At 39.2% G+C, this 14,460-nt stretch overlaps 1 protein-coding gene across 1 annotated transcript in view; it reads right to left on the bottom strand.

Moving 5' to 3' along the window:
- usp12b (ubiquitin specific peptidase 12b) overlaps nucleotides 1–12,770 on the bottom strand; it is a 28,612-nt gene extending 15,842 nt beyond the window's left edge. The window contains exons 1-7 of the mRNA XM_038730147.1: nucleotides 12,614–12,770; nucleotides 8,277–8,357; nucleotides 8,064–8,147; nucleotides 3,802–3,931; nucleotides 2,873–3,141; nucleotides 2,113–2,189; nucleotides 886–969 (exon numbers count right to left, since the gene is read on the bottom strand). Coding sequence (XP_038586075.1) covers nucleotides 886–969; nucleotides 2,113–2,189; nucleotides 2,873–3,141; nucleotides 3,802–3,931; nucleotides 8,064–8,147; nucleotides 8,277–8,357; nucleotides 12,614–12,661 — 773 coding nt within the window. The 5' untranslated portion in view covers nucleotides 12,662–12,770. The remainder of the gene's footprint in view (nucleotides 1–885; nucleotides 970–2,112; nucleotides 2,190–2,872; nucleotides 3,142–3,801; nucleotides 3,932–8,063; nucleotides 8,148–8,276; nucleotides 8,358–12,613) is intronic.
- Nucleotides 12,771–14,460: the final 1,690 nt, after the last annotated feature.

The raw sequence follows: 14,460 nt of genomic DNA, 5'->3' as shown, positions 1-14,460 counted from the left end.
AGACAGAATAAAGGAGAAATTCTCATAACAGTAATCACACAAAGACAGGCAGCAAGGGCGATTTGTCCCCAGGCAGCTAAAAGCTCTGCACGTTGACGCCATTACTGGTCCAGACCACCTACCACGAACAGGAAGTGTGATTTTAGACGCTTTGTGTATTTCCTAATTTGGCCGAACCTTTGGCTCGCGTTCTCGCAGCATTCTGCTCAGTGTTAATGCGAGGTGCATTTGCTGGTGACAGCATGGGCCTTTCAAACTAATGGATGTTACTTGGTGCACTTAGCAGGCTCTCAAAAACAGTGGATGGTATGTATAAAAATCCATGTAGACGCACTGGACTGACACTTTCTACCAGTTGGTTTAGTTTTTTTTTGTTTTGTTTTTTTTCTCCACAGAGTCACTCTTGTAAAACTGAAGACAAAGAGCAACTCTGAAAGAGCAACGTCCAGCAGCTGTTAGGCTGCTGTGCAGTGGTTAATAATAGACCTTCGCTGATGAACTTGTCAGAATGTAACAGGAAGGCCCTGAATAGTTGCAGCAGTAATGTCAGATGTGGTTTCGGGGTTCGTTCTAATGGAACAAACTGTTACCGTATCTGTTTGCTCAGAAAAACTTAAGAGCAGCCGTGCTAGGCATAGATACAGATAGTGGTGTGATACTGCGGTTATGAGCACTCGCGCACACAGCTAGGCAGAGACACAGTGGTCGTTTAGATGAAAGCTTTTCACAGCATCTATTAACAAAAAATTATTTTCACGATTGCATGTGGTTAAAGCAAAGAAAGTTGCTTTAAAAATATATTTTAGTTATTGACCTGCCCTCCTTGTTACCAATTAAACTTTCAAGAAAGACAGAAAGAGGCAACTAGCTGGTGGAGTCACACACCTTTTCTGGGCTTCCTGTTTGCTGCGACACTGCTCACAGTAGTATTTGTATTCACTACATAACGTCTCTGTGTTGCTGAAGCCCCTGTTAAGAGAAACACACGCATTTATCAACACAAATCAACAACATTTATTTTAAAAAAAACAGAGTCCTAATGTCCAAGTCAAGCCTTTTCCATGGTTCTCCACGTCAGATAGCATAAAAGACCTTAATTTGGTATTACAGAAGCAAATCCTAACTAACTTTAGGAATCCTATCTTATCTTACTTCATCCTATCTTATCTCAGGTTAGGAAATCCTAAATACTCAATCCAACATCGGTTATCAATTTTTATGTCTGTTACCTAGCAACCGATGCCACTTGTCTCATTTTGCAGAGTGAAACGGCTTTTAATCGCTGTTTTTTTTTTTTTATGAAACAAACTGAAAATGGAGCAGAAACAACAACTATCACAGAACTTCAGATGACTTAGAGGTGTTGGTAACCTCCGTCGGGAAATCCAAATTCACATAACGCTGATGCTGTCAAAAAGAAAATAAGTCTATTGACAAGTGGCTCCTCCTGTGCTCACTCACTGACCCTGGCAGAAACCCAAACTCTGCTCGGGAAAGTTAATAATGAAGGTTAAAAAAAATAATATTAATAATGGCTGCGGGCTAACGTCATCATGCTTTTCATGTAGGCCTATTTCTTGAATGATCCTTCTATCAAAAACTTGCATTAGGATCCTTTTGTTACATCAAGCCTTTACATTATGTTATATAATGAGACATTATCTAGCGTTACATCGATTACAGCCTTTCTACTAACGAGTGCTTTGTCATCAAACGCATTGGTGGAATCAATTAATAAGTTCCGACTGTTGACATTTTGATTATTTAGTAAAAGCAATTAAAGAGCAACAATGTGGATTAAATGAGTTAGCAAAAACTACCTGGTGGAAAAGTAAAGTTAAGACAGCTCGACAGTTCTCCTAAAGTTAGGAGAGTTTATATTAAGATTTTACAAAGTTAGGATGCTTCTGTAATACAGTTTTTCTATCTTTAGTTGGGAAAGGAATATTAACTTAGGAACTGTTAATTTGTAATGGCCTTTTTCCTAAATCAGTTCCTAACCCTTATTACCATGGTTACCAAGGAGTTAGGATAGGATCGGCCGATTAGGAAGTTTCTGTAATACGGCCCCAGATAACTTTTCATGAATGACTGACTGACTGTCTTTGTTACCTGAGACAGTGCGTGATGGAGGTGTTCTGCTCCACATCCACCGACAGATCCAGGAAGTCCTCGTCTTTACTGCTCACCTGCAATGTAAAGTTAAAACACTCAAGGTCACACAGATTCTCTTAATCAAAAGGACAAAAACATGTTTTGTAATGCAGCAGTAAGAACAGATAAAGGCCCAACGAGGTAAACAGGTACTGTAAACATCCCTGTGGAGTTTTTAATGTAAACACTAATAATGTAAACTAAAGTTATCTTTATGTTCAGTGATACTCACCAAACACTATGTGTGTATGCTTGAGATCTAACACGTTGATAGAGTTCCTTCCTCATAAAGCATTAGCGAAGCCAACTTTTTATGTATTATAAATCCAGCATTGTTTACATCCATGTTTGCTAGCTTGCAGTCTTGTTCTTCTTCCCTGACTTATCTCGGCGTGTTACCGCCACTGGTTCATCAGTGGATTCGTGTAAAACCACTGGTAGGGCTGTGTATCACTTCACCCGTGTGGCGGCAGTAGCTCACAAGTAAGTTGTTTATATTTTTGGCATTATGTATATTTTGGATTTTGGATTTGCACTCCTTCCTACTGTACTGCTGCAACAATTTCCCTCTGGATAAGTACAGTTATAATCTCATATTATCTCATTGCATGCTCAATGTGGCAAATAAATCTTTACTTAAATTCTTACAAACTGCAGGAAAATGACTTATTTTATCAGGCGTGTCAGTGCAATTAGCTGGTGTCACTGTGACACTTACAGCTTCACAGTTGAGGCAGCGCGTCTCGTTGGTCAGCGTTCCCTGGAAGATCTCGTGGACCCAAGTCTGTTGTGTCTCCTTCCCTCCTTCCCCGTCTCCTCCTCCTCCTCCCCCTCCCCCGTCACTTCCACCTCCTCCGCCATTCTGCACCAGTTTTCCATTCTGCTGTCGCTCCTGGCTCTTCTCCTCCTGCAGCAGGTCTGCGATGGTGTTGAGGAGGTAGTTGAGGAATTCATGGGCGTCCTGCTGCATGTAGTTGTCAAACAGCTCTGAGAAGGACAGATGTGAAAAGACAGAAATATGTAGAGTGACAAAAATACATTAATGAAAAAACAGATATATAAAGGAGGTATAACAACATAGAGAAGCAGAAAGAGGAATAGAGAGAAGGGTTTAAAAAAAGCCAGAGGGAAACAGATGGGGAAGAAAGACAGAACAGAAAATAAACAACATCAGCATGTGCCAGCGAGGACAAATAGAGCTAATTAAGATCGTTGCTTCTTTTTCATGTGCTTTCCGCTGCAAAATTTGGCTGACAATTTGATTTCCTCAGCTGTGAGATTAACTTCTCAGCTGCGATAACCCTCAGCTACTTCTTTTCTCTTCTTCTTTTCTCCGCTCTCCGCCTCATCCCTTTCTCCCTCACCAAACGTCTAACTCGCCTGCGTCTCTCTACGGTGAAAGGAAGTCAGTCTAACAAATCTCTGATGAAATAACCTTTCAGATTTAACATTTCTAAACGCCTGGCGCTGGATAGATGTTTTCCTGAGAAAAACACAGGAAGTCATATGTTTAAGTTTCAGCAGCACATTCTGGCAGACCAAACTTCTACGAAAATCAACACACTGAACATTTTTTAAACCAGAGGGGAAGATCACGCTCTAACGTTACTCCCTGACAATACAGTTTCACACTGTAACAATACCTACCATTTTCTTTTCTCAGCCGCGAGATGAATTTCTTTGGAGGGATGACTCCGACCTTCTTCTTCTGCGTGGCGATGCTGTTGAACAGGTCAGCTAGACAGGTGAGGAGAGACTCCTTACGACGTGGCTGCACCTAAAAAGGAGGACACACTTAGTGTCACTGCACAGAGACTTCAACAACCCACAGACTGTTAACTTTCTCTGATGTACACAACTATAAAGTAGTGATAGTCCATTAAATGCCAGATATTGGCCCGATTAATCGATATCCGCGTTAAACAGTTTCATCTAAAAGACAGCTGATCTAATATAAAAAACCATTACTGGTTAGCGTTAAATATATTGTTGTACTGTAGAGAATAATGCAGCTGAATGGCGTCACGTCAGACAAACTGTACCACACTCACCTCACTTAAACACCAGTCAAGCTCTGAAATCTAAAGCAGAACCCAATGATTTTTTTCTCCTTCATTCATTAATAAAACTTCAATCTAAAACAACACGTTACTGGCTAAAATAACCATGTCTATTAATGATAATAATAATAATCATAGAGCACTTATCAAAACAAAGTTACAAAGTGCTTTACAAGACCCCTATGGATTTAAAAAATTACAGGACAGAGGCCACACAACCAAGTCATAAAATCAAGCTATTTAAATGATACACAGTTAAAATGAAAAGAGCATCAAACAACAGTCATGACAGTAAATCAGACAGCCATCAGTCGCCCTGCTCTCTAAATATCGGCCACTGAAAAAACCCCCGCATCAGTCGATCGCTACTATTAAGTGCAGGTGAGGCTTTATCCAGCCTGAACCATGACATTTTATCTTATCTATGGCAGCGATCTGACAAAACCATAAACACGCCCTCAATGTTACATTAATGACCTATTTAACTCAAGAATCAGGTGAGAGGTAAGTGAGGAAGAAAAGGACATTTGAAGTCTCTCCCTTAAGGTGACTGAAGACACAGATAAATAAATTATTTCTACTTAAGTGTGAACACTTCACATCAGACTTGTCGGGCTGCGAAGGTTTGCCCAGGATTAGGTAGCCCTCACTCCTAAATCCCTCATCTAAAAGTGAAACATGAAGCAGTTCCTTCAAAGCATAGCATGCCGTAAACTCCACATCTGTGTAGCTTGTCCAAGTGTATAGTGCAGCTAAATCTTCATTCTGTCTTATCGGTCACATATTAACCAACATTGCAGTCTGAATAGTTTTTAAACTGTCTTTTTGAGCTCCTAATCGTGACACAAGTAACTCTTGACACGTCATCTTCTGCAGTAAAGAAAGTTAGTAGAGAAAGTCTATCTTTCTCTCATTCAGTGGGAAACACCGCGCATAAAGGACAAGCACTCACACATTTACATCCTACATTTTTCTCTTTAATAAATAGTCAGTCCACTACAAACGCACCTATTTGTCTGTTAAATAACCCACAGACCAGGTGAAACCAGTTAAACTGCAGTTTATTACAACTTGGGCTGGCGATATGACCAAAAATGTTATCACAATAAAAACATTTCATATCATTCGATAGCGATAGTTATCACGATATATGTTAAATCATTATGGGTGAAAATTGAAGAAACCAGGGCCGGTATTTATCAAGCTTCTCAAAGTGCCATTTTAGTCTTAAGTGCTGAGAATTCATGAAATTTACTCCTACGTTTAAATTTAAGAATAAAAGCAAGTTATCAAATTTCTCAAAGCTAAGAGTCACTCTTACTCTCCCAGTTATTTAAGACGGCTAAGTGGTTAGGAGCTGCCAGCAGGGCTTGTGATGGCACTGTGGAGACATGCGGAAAGGAGAGGAAGAATTCTGACGACGTGCAGTTAACAACACGGGGTCGGACAGCGCTGGCATAATCTTTATCAGCGAGTTGGTGAGGGACGTCATCTCACCACTGACTTTACACAGTAATGCGTTTTCAGTTAAATTGAAGGTGGAGATGACGCTTCGTTTATTTGCCAGAGGACGAACGCAGCAATGCTGATGATTTTGGCCCGTCACAACCATCAATAGGCCGAATAGCCATGGAAACAATTTTAGTACTTACAGCTGTCACGCGTTTCATCAACTTCCCAACAACCCCCCCCCTAATCCGACAGAAGAAAACAGTTCATGCAAAAAGCCGGCAATACAGGAGTAGTAGGCATATTTGATGGCGCTCATATAAAGCTAAACTTTTTTATCTTTCATTTATTAATGTGTAGGCCTATATCATAATGTATTATCTTGAAACTTCTGTATTGTTGAATGTGTGTTGAATATAAACTCCTCTTAGGAATTTCACCATTCAATGTGAATTTATCTGAGAATATTCTTAAATAAGGAAATCTATTTAGTGATTGGTCCTTGGCTACATCGTCATCCAAAATCCTGTTTGCGGCACAGCAAAGTTTCGTAAATCAGCTCTCAGACTGACACTTAAGATTTAGTCCTACACTTCACTCAAATTAGGACTATGATGCTTGATAACTAACTTTTAAGCTCAGCTTTGAGCCAAGAATTATGTTACTCTTAAGTCAGTTAAATAAATACGGGCCCAGATGGTTAATTATGTGGTTAATCTTATCTGAGGTAGAACATTGAAAATGATTATCTTTTTCAACAAATGATTAGATGAGATGATCTTTTTTCAGGCCTCTTTTTTTCAAAAAAATAAATATTTTAATAGAAAAAATTCTTTGTGATTCACATGAATCCAAGGAAATATTTATTGAGGATACATTGAACATTTATTATATTGTTGTTGAAGAAAATTATATTGCGATGATTATCATTATCATCATTATTGTTTTATTGCCCAGCCCTAATTACAACCGTGGTGTTATTTTTGTTGCTCCGGCCATCGATTCTATCTATCACAAGAAGATTTTACCGGCCAAAGCTGAACTAAACTGAACACTGTAAACATCCATCAGAATGGCTTTCTGGTTCAATCTATTATACTTAACTGTAGCTGCGCGCACACATTTTTAATTACAGATTATTAGCAACATTTAAAAGGTTCACTTACTTTCAGATTTACCTCCATTTAAAGCGATGTACTGGCTAAACTCGACCATCGATTGTCTGAACTAAATTTTTAGTGAGCTGCGAAAATGAAACCCAAATTATATTAAATCATAGTTTTTATGTACGATAGTCAACGGTGAGAGACAACTAATTTTGCAAGTCAAGACTCTCAGAGTTTGCGTGAAACTGTTGAAGTTTAAGACTGAAAATACGTAATTAGAAGGACCACAAAACCAAAAGTGGTGTATGTGAAGTGAACCGGTTCTCTCAATGACTGAAGCTAACGATGCTGAAGTATAGCTACCATGTGTAGATGATGTGATGAATGGACCAAAAGTCGTTGGATTAAACACATCAGCTGAGAAACATTTGTGCGTGGAACATACCTAAGTTACCTAGCTATGACCGTTAGCTAGTAGGGGTGTGACGAGATTTCGTGCCACGAGATTAATCCCGACGAGATTTCCCATCAGGTTATAAGAGCAGTCTTGCAAGATTCACTCAACTGGCCTGAAGGGGATCCTACCAGCGGGGCAATAATGTAATGCACATCAGAGTATAGGGCAGGTAGACTTTAAAATAATTGTGAATTCTTATTTAATAATGACGTTAGTCTCGTAATATTACAACTTTGGTTCAGAGGACACAGATATGTAGGAGAGATTCTGAATGTGCAGAAAGTTTTGAACATGAGCAGAAAACCTGCCGAGACACAGGAGCTATTCAAGTTTTATATCGCAGGGAAGACGAAATCAATTGACCGTTTAACGCTCACAATGTTCATGTAATTCAGCACTGAAGATTTCAAAATACTGATGAAATCTAGTCTTGTCTCAATCTCATGAACCCAATATCGTGTCTCGTCTCGTGAGCTCAGTGTCTCGTCACACCCCTATTAGCTAGACTTACAGTGTCAACAAAACTAAATGTGACTTTACTGTCTTCCAACAAATTGCGACTTTCTTGACTTACAAACTTATCTTTCAAATTGACAAAAACAGCATATGTGAAATAAGATCCCATAGGGAGGACGTGGAGGGGATGGACGTAGGCTCTCTATACCTCAATGTTTAGTCCTCAAATATTTTTCAAACACAAATATATTTGGCCCAACACATTATTTTTTCAGGGTCTTTAAGTGCATTCTTTCAGTATGTGAACCCAGTCCACTGTGCAAACCTGAGGCCAAGAACACCGCGGGTTGACACAGATACGGTGTTTCTCTCATCACTTACCTTGTATGCCAACACCTTCTCCCTGAACGGTCGACAGAAATACAGAGCCTGCAGCACCGAGTTACAGTAGCAGGTGTTGCCAAACTAGAAAAAACAAACAGAGGCATAATGAGAGACCTGAAGAGAGAGAAAGATACAGGACTGAGGGGAGCTCCTGAGATATGTTTTAGCCACACTGTTAGACATTTTGTGTGTTCTTGACTTGACACTTACGTTGACCAACCCAAAGTAGTGTTCATTAACGGGAAACTGTTCCGGTCCAATCTCCTTTTCCAAGGCAGAGGCATTGGCGCCCTGCAGCAGGAGGAGAAGAAGGAGGAGAAAAAGAGAAGAATTTCTCTAGTCAGTCAACTTATCCTCTGGGGTTTAAAACAAAAAGAAAACAGAAAAATAAAATAAATATTTCCTTTATAATAAAAGATGTTCATTATCATAACTTTCCAAACACCGGTAAAGTGATACATCAGAAACCCTCCTTTGTCCTTTTGTTACCTCCTCATTGTTTTCTGTTTTCCTGCTCTAGTTTTTCTCTCCTCTGCTGGAGTGTCAACCATCTGTTTGTTGCAGCTCTGCTTCCTGCTTCAGTTACTCTATTCCTACATTATGATTTACTCTGCATTAGTTCAGTCATAAGACAACACTTGCAACATTAATTCCATGCGTGCAACTGCAGAAATATTACAAGAACTGGACTGTCTCACCACATTATCTGTGCTTTAAACTTCCTTCTCCTTATACTTCAAGGTTTATCGCTTGACATGATTATTTTAGAGTGTAATTGCGTAATGTTATGTTAAAAGGCAAAAACTATATCCATCAGTTTACTGAGATCAGGCCATGATTGTGTTAGGTGTTATGTTAAGGACTTCAATTATGCCAGATATATCATGCATGGTGTTTGTGCTAAATGTGGTTCAAATAACAACAATATATCTAATTGTAACCAGACTGAGAAAGCTGAGAAATTTAACACAGGTGAAACAAGTCTGTCAGTAAAAATGTTTTTACTTCTAAGTATTTTACTTCTAAGTATCATCAGGTCTGAGCTTCTAGAAATCAAATCTTATTTTAAGGCAGGAGAGAGAGAGAGAAACAAAGAGAGGAGGGGGAAGATGATGATGATGATAATTATGCAGCTTTTTCCTTCAGGGCTGAATAACTACACAAGTGGAGCCACACCGTTGTTACTCATCATCACACTGCAAGTGCATAAAGTCAACAAAAGGCGAGCAAATGAAGGCCTGGCTGAGGTTATTTATCAAACAACACAACATCCAAACAGCGCAGGCTTGTAAATAAAACCAGCGCACATGAAAACAAGCTTTCTGATGTTGTAGAGGCAAACAGAGAGGGAGACAAATATCTGTCTGGAAAAGGGGAGAAGGTTTTGTTCAGTGTGTGCTTTTCAACAATGGTTTGATTAAAGTGAACTCAACTCTGATGGCTACGCAGGGCAAATTGAAAAACTTTAGACACCGGCTTCAGTGAAAAGTAGATTCCAGACAGACAGCAGGGTCAAAGGACAGGTGATCTTCTTTATTAATCTTCATTATCAGACTAGAGCAGCTGTTCTCAACCTTTTTGTCAAAGCTAACCCCGGCCCTGTCAACTGACCTAAAATATACCTCGATTCCCACCTATCATATACCAAATGATTAACACTCGTGATCATATAAAAGTGGGTATTGTTACAATACTTTTTACTTTAAATTTAGAAGTCATTGTTAAGGTTGGTTTGGTCAGCAATTATACTACTACCACTTTGAGTGAAGCTCAATGCTGAATTATTAGCTTATTATTTCAACCATTTAGCTAATTATTTGAGCTGTTTAGTCCTTACTTCTCACTAAAAAATTTAACCATTTAGACCTTATGTTTAGCTGATTATTACAGCCATTTAGCAAATTATTTGATCTGTTTAGTCATTACTTTTAGCTAATTCTTTTAATTATTTAGCCCTTACGTTTAGCTCATTATTGCAGCCACTTGGCTAATAATTTGATCTGTTTAGTCATCATATTAGGTTAACTATTTCAACTGTCTCCAATAGTTAATAACTTGACATTTTAGCACTTAATTTTAGCTAATTATTTGAACCGTTTCGTCCTTACTTACTTCGTCTACTTGAGCCGTTTGGTCGTTACTTCTAGCTAATAATTTTAATTATTCAGTCATTACTTCTAGTTTTCACTCACTCTTACATAATTGCAACAGGTAAGTTTGTTTGTTTCCCTGGTTAACAATGACTGGTTTATAGGAAGAAGAGGACTTTATTATCATTAAAAGAAACCAAAGTTCTCAAGGTTTAAATGATGGTAATACACGTGAATATAGCAGAAAAAGAAGAAGTGGAAAATCTTTCTTGCTTATCAGAGAATAGCAGACTATCACAGTGCACGCCGGTTGCATCAGCTGGGGGAGTTGATTTGCTTTACGAGTCCGCGTTATCAGAGTTACAGACTATGATTCTGACCAGTCATTCACAGTCAGCTTTCAGTACTCAACCACTTTTGATAATCTGATACAGACGCATTTCAGGTGGTACCAAAAAAAAGTATTGAAGTTCAATACCCGGCCCTAATCAAAGTATTAAATAATGTGTTATTTCCAACATCCCCGAATTTGGAAGCTAAAGTGTGACATAAAAGAGGTCATAGAGTTGGAAAATGCAGGCCGGTGAGACTAGATATCTCCTGGTATTCTGGCTTCTGTAATATTGTGAGATGCTAGTAGAGCTGATGATGTCTTCCATTTGTCTTTAATGCAGAGTTACAGTTAAGTGATATGACGATGCAATAAATTAATCAAACCAGTCTGGTCATCATGTTCACATCTCTACTGACTCTTTACTACATTTTTATTCTCTGAAAACATAAACAGACATCCCCAAAATGATGCTACATTATCGACACTGAGGTGCAACTGCCCAGCTCTGTGTAATGCAGCCCTGCTAGTGACTTTCACGGTTTCACCAGCCAAATTGATTTTCTGAAAAAACAAATACCTTCCGGGCAGCAACTGGTCAGCTGCCAAAGTACAAACAGACTACACAAACCTGCCAGACACAGCCACTATTTAGCCTTGTTAGTATTTTGTCTAGTAAGTGCTGGTAGATTTTCCACAATGGTTCAATGGGTTCCATGACCTGGTGTGTGTTCTGTAAAACCCTCATTTACACGCCACAAAGGCTCAGTAAGAGCTTATACTTCTTTCAGCACGCGCACACACACAGAATCACATACTGTAAAAGCACCAGCCAACAAATTAAAATGACTGTAGCACACTTCTCCGTGGCATCTGCCTAACCGTCTGTCAGCTGTGAAAGGTGCAGCGGGTAGAAACGGGATAGGTTACAGTCGGAAGATAATCTTCTGGCTTTAAGCTCCCCTGCTTGCCTCTGTGACTTAGCTACACTGCAAAATAATCAAAGACAGGGCTGTCACATTAAATGCCACAACAGCAAACGAAGCTGAATCACTGTCTGACCTTTTTTAACCTTGACCTCTCTGTATAAACTAACAGATTGCTGTACTTCCAACTGGATGCATGTACCAGCTGATGTGTCTTTGAGCAAGGCATTCATAGCAGACCCTGAGCTCCCTGGATTTCTGTACAGGGATCAATAAAGTATCATATTAACAAAGCCTCCTAAACAGACATTTAGAAGCAGAAGACTTAATTCCTTAAAACTATGAAATGTGTGGAGCTGAGTACCCGGCAAGGGGCTTCCACGGTTAACTGGGAACCAAAGGTGATACACTATGAGGAGATAATCTTGTAAATTGCTAAGAGGAAAAAAACAAAACACAAGCACCACACTCTTAGCTTTGAATGGACGGTCTTTTTTTTTTTTACCCCTTACAAACACTCACCCTTCATATGGCTTCTCCGAGGTAAAAACAAAATAAAAAGTGTGTTGCTAACTTTGACAAACAAAAGGTGAACATGATCGAAGTCTTCGCACATAGAGGAAACATTTGGGGTGTATCCCATGACAGGAAATGCTGAAATTGTCCATCAGTTACAGATATTGAGAGAGCAATATCAGCCGGGTGGGGAGTTTTCATTCGCTGACCGTACATATGTACAGCTATTCACTCGTATTTTATGTGCAACAGCTATTAAAATTAGGTGAAATATTATTATTTGTGATTTAGAGGACCAGTGAGCAAACAACAACTTTGTCCCATCAATCAGCCACAGAGAGCTAGCAGGCTAAGCTAGCTGGTTTTCCGTTGGACAACACTGCCCTTCTCGCGTAAACAAACTACAATCAAACCAAAGCTGGCTAACAATAAACTGCCAGACAAGCTTGATTTGTGCAGAGTATCACCATGTTTGTAGCTGGAGGGCGCTACTATGAACAGGCTAAGCTGTATAACTTTCTGGAAAGCCTGTGTGTGTTTTTATCATGTTGCCCTGTGAGGTTAGCAAACAGGCTAGCAGAGCAGTTAGCCTCAGCGTCCTGGCTACACTAGCCCAGACACCGGACAGAGGCGCGGCACACAAATAAATCCCAGCGACAAAGCGGAATCTCAGCTCAATCTTACCATCGTACAAATCGAGGCGATCTTTCGGACTGTCATCAGTATTTCCATCCGTAAGCCGCCATGTTGGACCGAACCCCGATGTTGAAATGATCAGAGCCGATGCGGCTGCAGAGTTCCGGGAGAGCCTCCTGCCCCTAGTCTGGCACAAACGTTAAGCTACACGGGCTAGCATCATTATAGCAAGCACGGCTTCCGCTCGTGTATTTCAAAATAATACTCAAACGGAAATACACAACTAATATATGTTTACATTATCGAAAAACATGCTTTAAAACTAAATGAACTTACCAGAAAAATGTACCGCCGACTACTAATAAGCTTTTTAAACGTCCCTGGTTAAATGTACTCACAGCAGTGGATACCAGGCACTCTTGCCAGATTGGCATGTTGTCATGGTAGCGACTTGTCAATCACAAGGTAGTCCCGCCCTTTTCCCTCTAAATGGGACCACAATTTACTAAATGAACATGTTGTATGGAAGAAGACTTGAAACTATCGACTGAGACCATGAAATCATTAGGAAAGTGTTTACTGGGGGAATTAATAAGCTGAGAAGTAGCCTCATTTTATCATTGACTTCTATAAAATCACACTTGTCAAAGTGATTCTGACTCTTCTTGCAACCAGTGGAGTCGCCCCTGCTGGCCGTCAGAGAGAATGCAGGTTGAAGGCACTTCACTTTTCAGAGCGTGAGGTTTCTGCTTGACTCCAACCCCAAAATGAAATTTCACACAAACTAAATTGTGCAACAAATTTGCAAGCTAATAGTAGCAGAGCTAATACATTTAATATTTGCTGCTAGCTAGCCCTATAGTTCAAGCCTCCTGTGTGAGAATTTTGGGACTTGGGGACTTGAATAGCCTAACACGTTGTGTTATATCTTATAAATTAATAGTATTGTACATTATTTTGCATTTGACACACTAAAGATTGAATATTTTTTCCAATGCTAATTAGTTTAAAGGGCCAAACTTTGGTGAGCCAACACATTCAGTCCTCTCAATGTCTCTTTTCTCCTTCTTTACTTTATTACAATCAGAAAGAGCTTTATTGCTAAGTAGAATTTTACATATAGCCTACAAGGAATTTGCTGTGATGATTAGGTGCTAGACATAGACAAACATACAGCTGACACAAATAAATATAAAAATAAATGTGAAACAATCAGATGCAAGTTATAAAAGAATATAATTATTTGTAAAGGAAAAAAAAGTGGCACTTATTTATGTGCATTACTCCGGATTTGTGTTGCGCAAATATATTACAGGGGGAGATGATTTGTATTAACATATACATATAAGCAATCTTATATCTGATAAGCAATTTTTTTTAACTAAAAAACAACTGTATTCATTATTAATTTAACTTAAATTTGAATGTTGTGCATAACCTTTCTCAACTAATGTATCAACTTGTGAATTTAATTACACTGTAAAATATTTCTTATATTATTTTATGATTCTAGCCTACATTATTACAGGCTATTATTTATTGTGAAGCTCAAGAAAAAAGCTAGTGAGTTGATCGCATACTTTTTTATTTATTAATTCATTCATGAAAAATGTGTTTGTTGTATCTTATTTTGAAGATAAAACACGCAGCTTCCAGTGTGACTCGCTGTTTTCTGCCAGCTGTCAGACTTTAACATATGTAACCAGCTTCCTCCCGTCCAGCAGTGAGCGAGTGTCGCCGAAGGTTCGTTCGATTCGTGATACGGGGTTAGAATAACGGGCGGAGCAGCTGTTGGTATGGGACCTCCTCTGCGTGTCATTTCCACTCTCATACAATAACACAACGAGTGATCCATAAAATGGGGTGAGTCTGTGTGTGCTGGTTTCGATAAATAG

This window comes from Micropterus salmoides, unplaced genomic scaffold (genome assembly GCF_014851395.1).
Source record: "Micropterus salmoides isolate LMB-PRFRI ecotype aquatic unplaced genomic scaffold, ASM1485139v1 Ms_hic_scaffold_2, whole genome shotgun sequence".
NCBI classification, from domain to species: Eukaryota; Metazoa; Chordata; class Actinopteri; order Centrarchiformes; family Centrarchidae; genus Micropterus; species Micropterus salmoides.
This window is presented reverse-complemented; position numbering and strand designations above follow the sequence as displayed.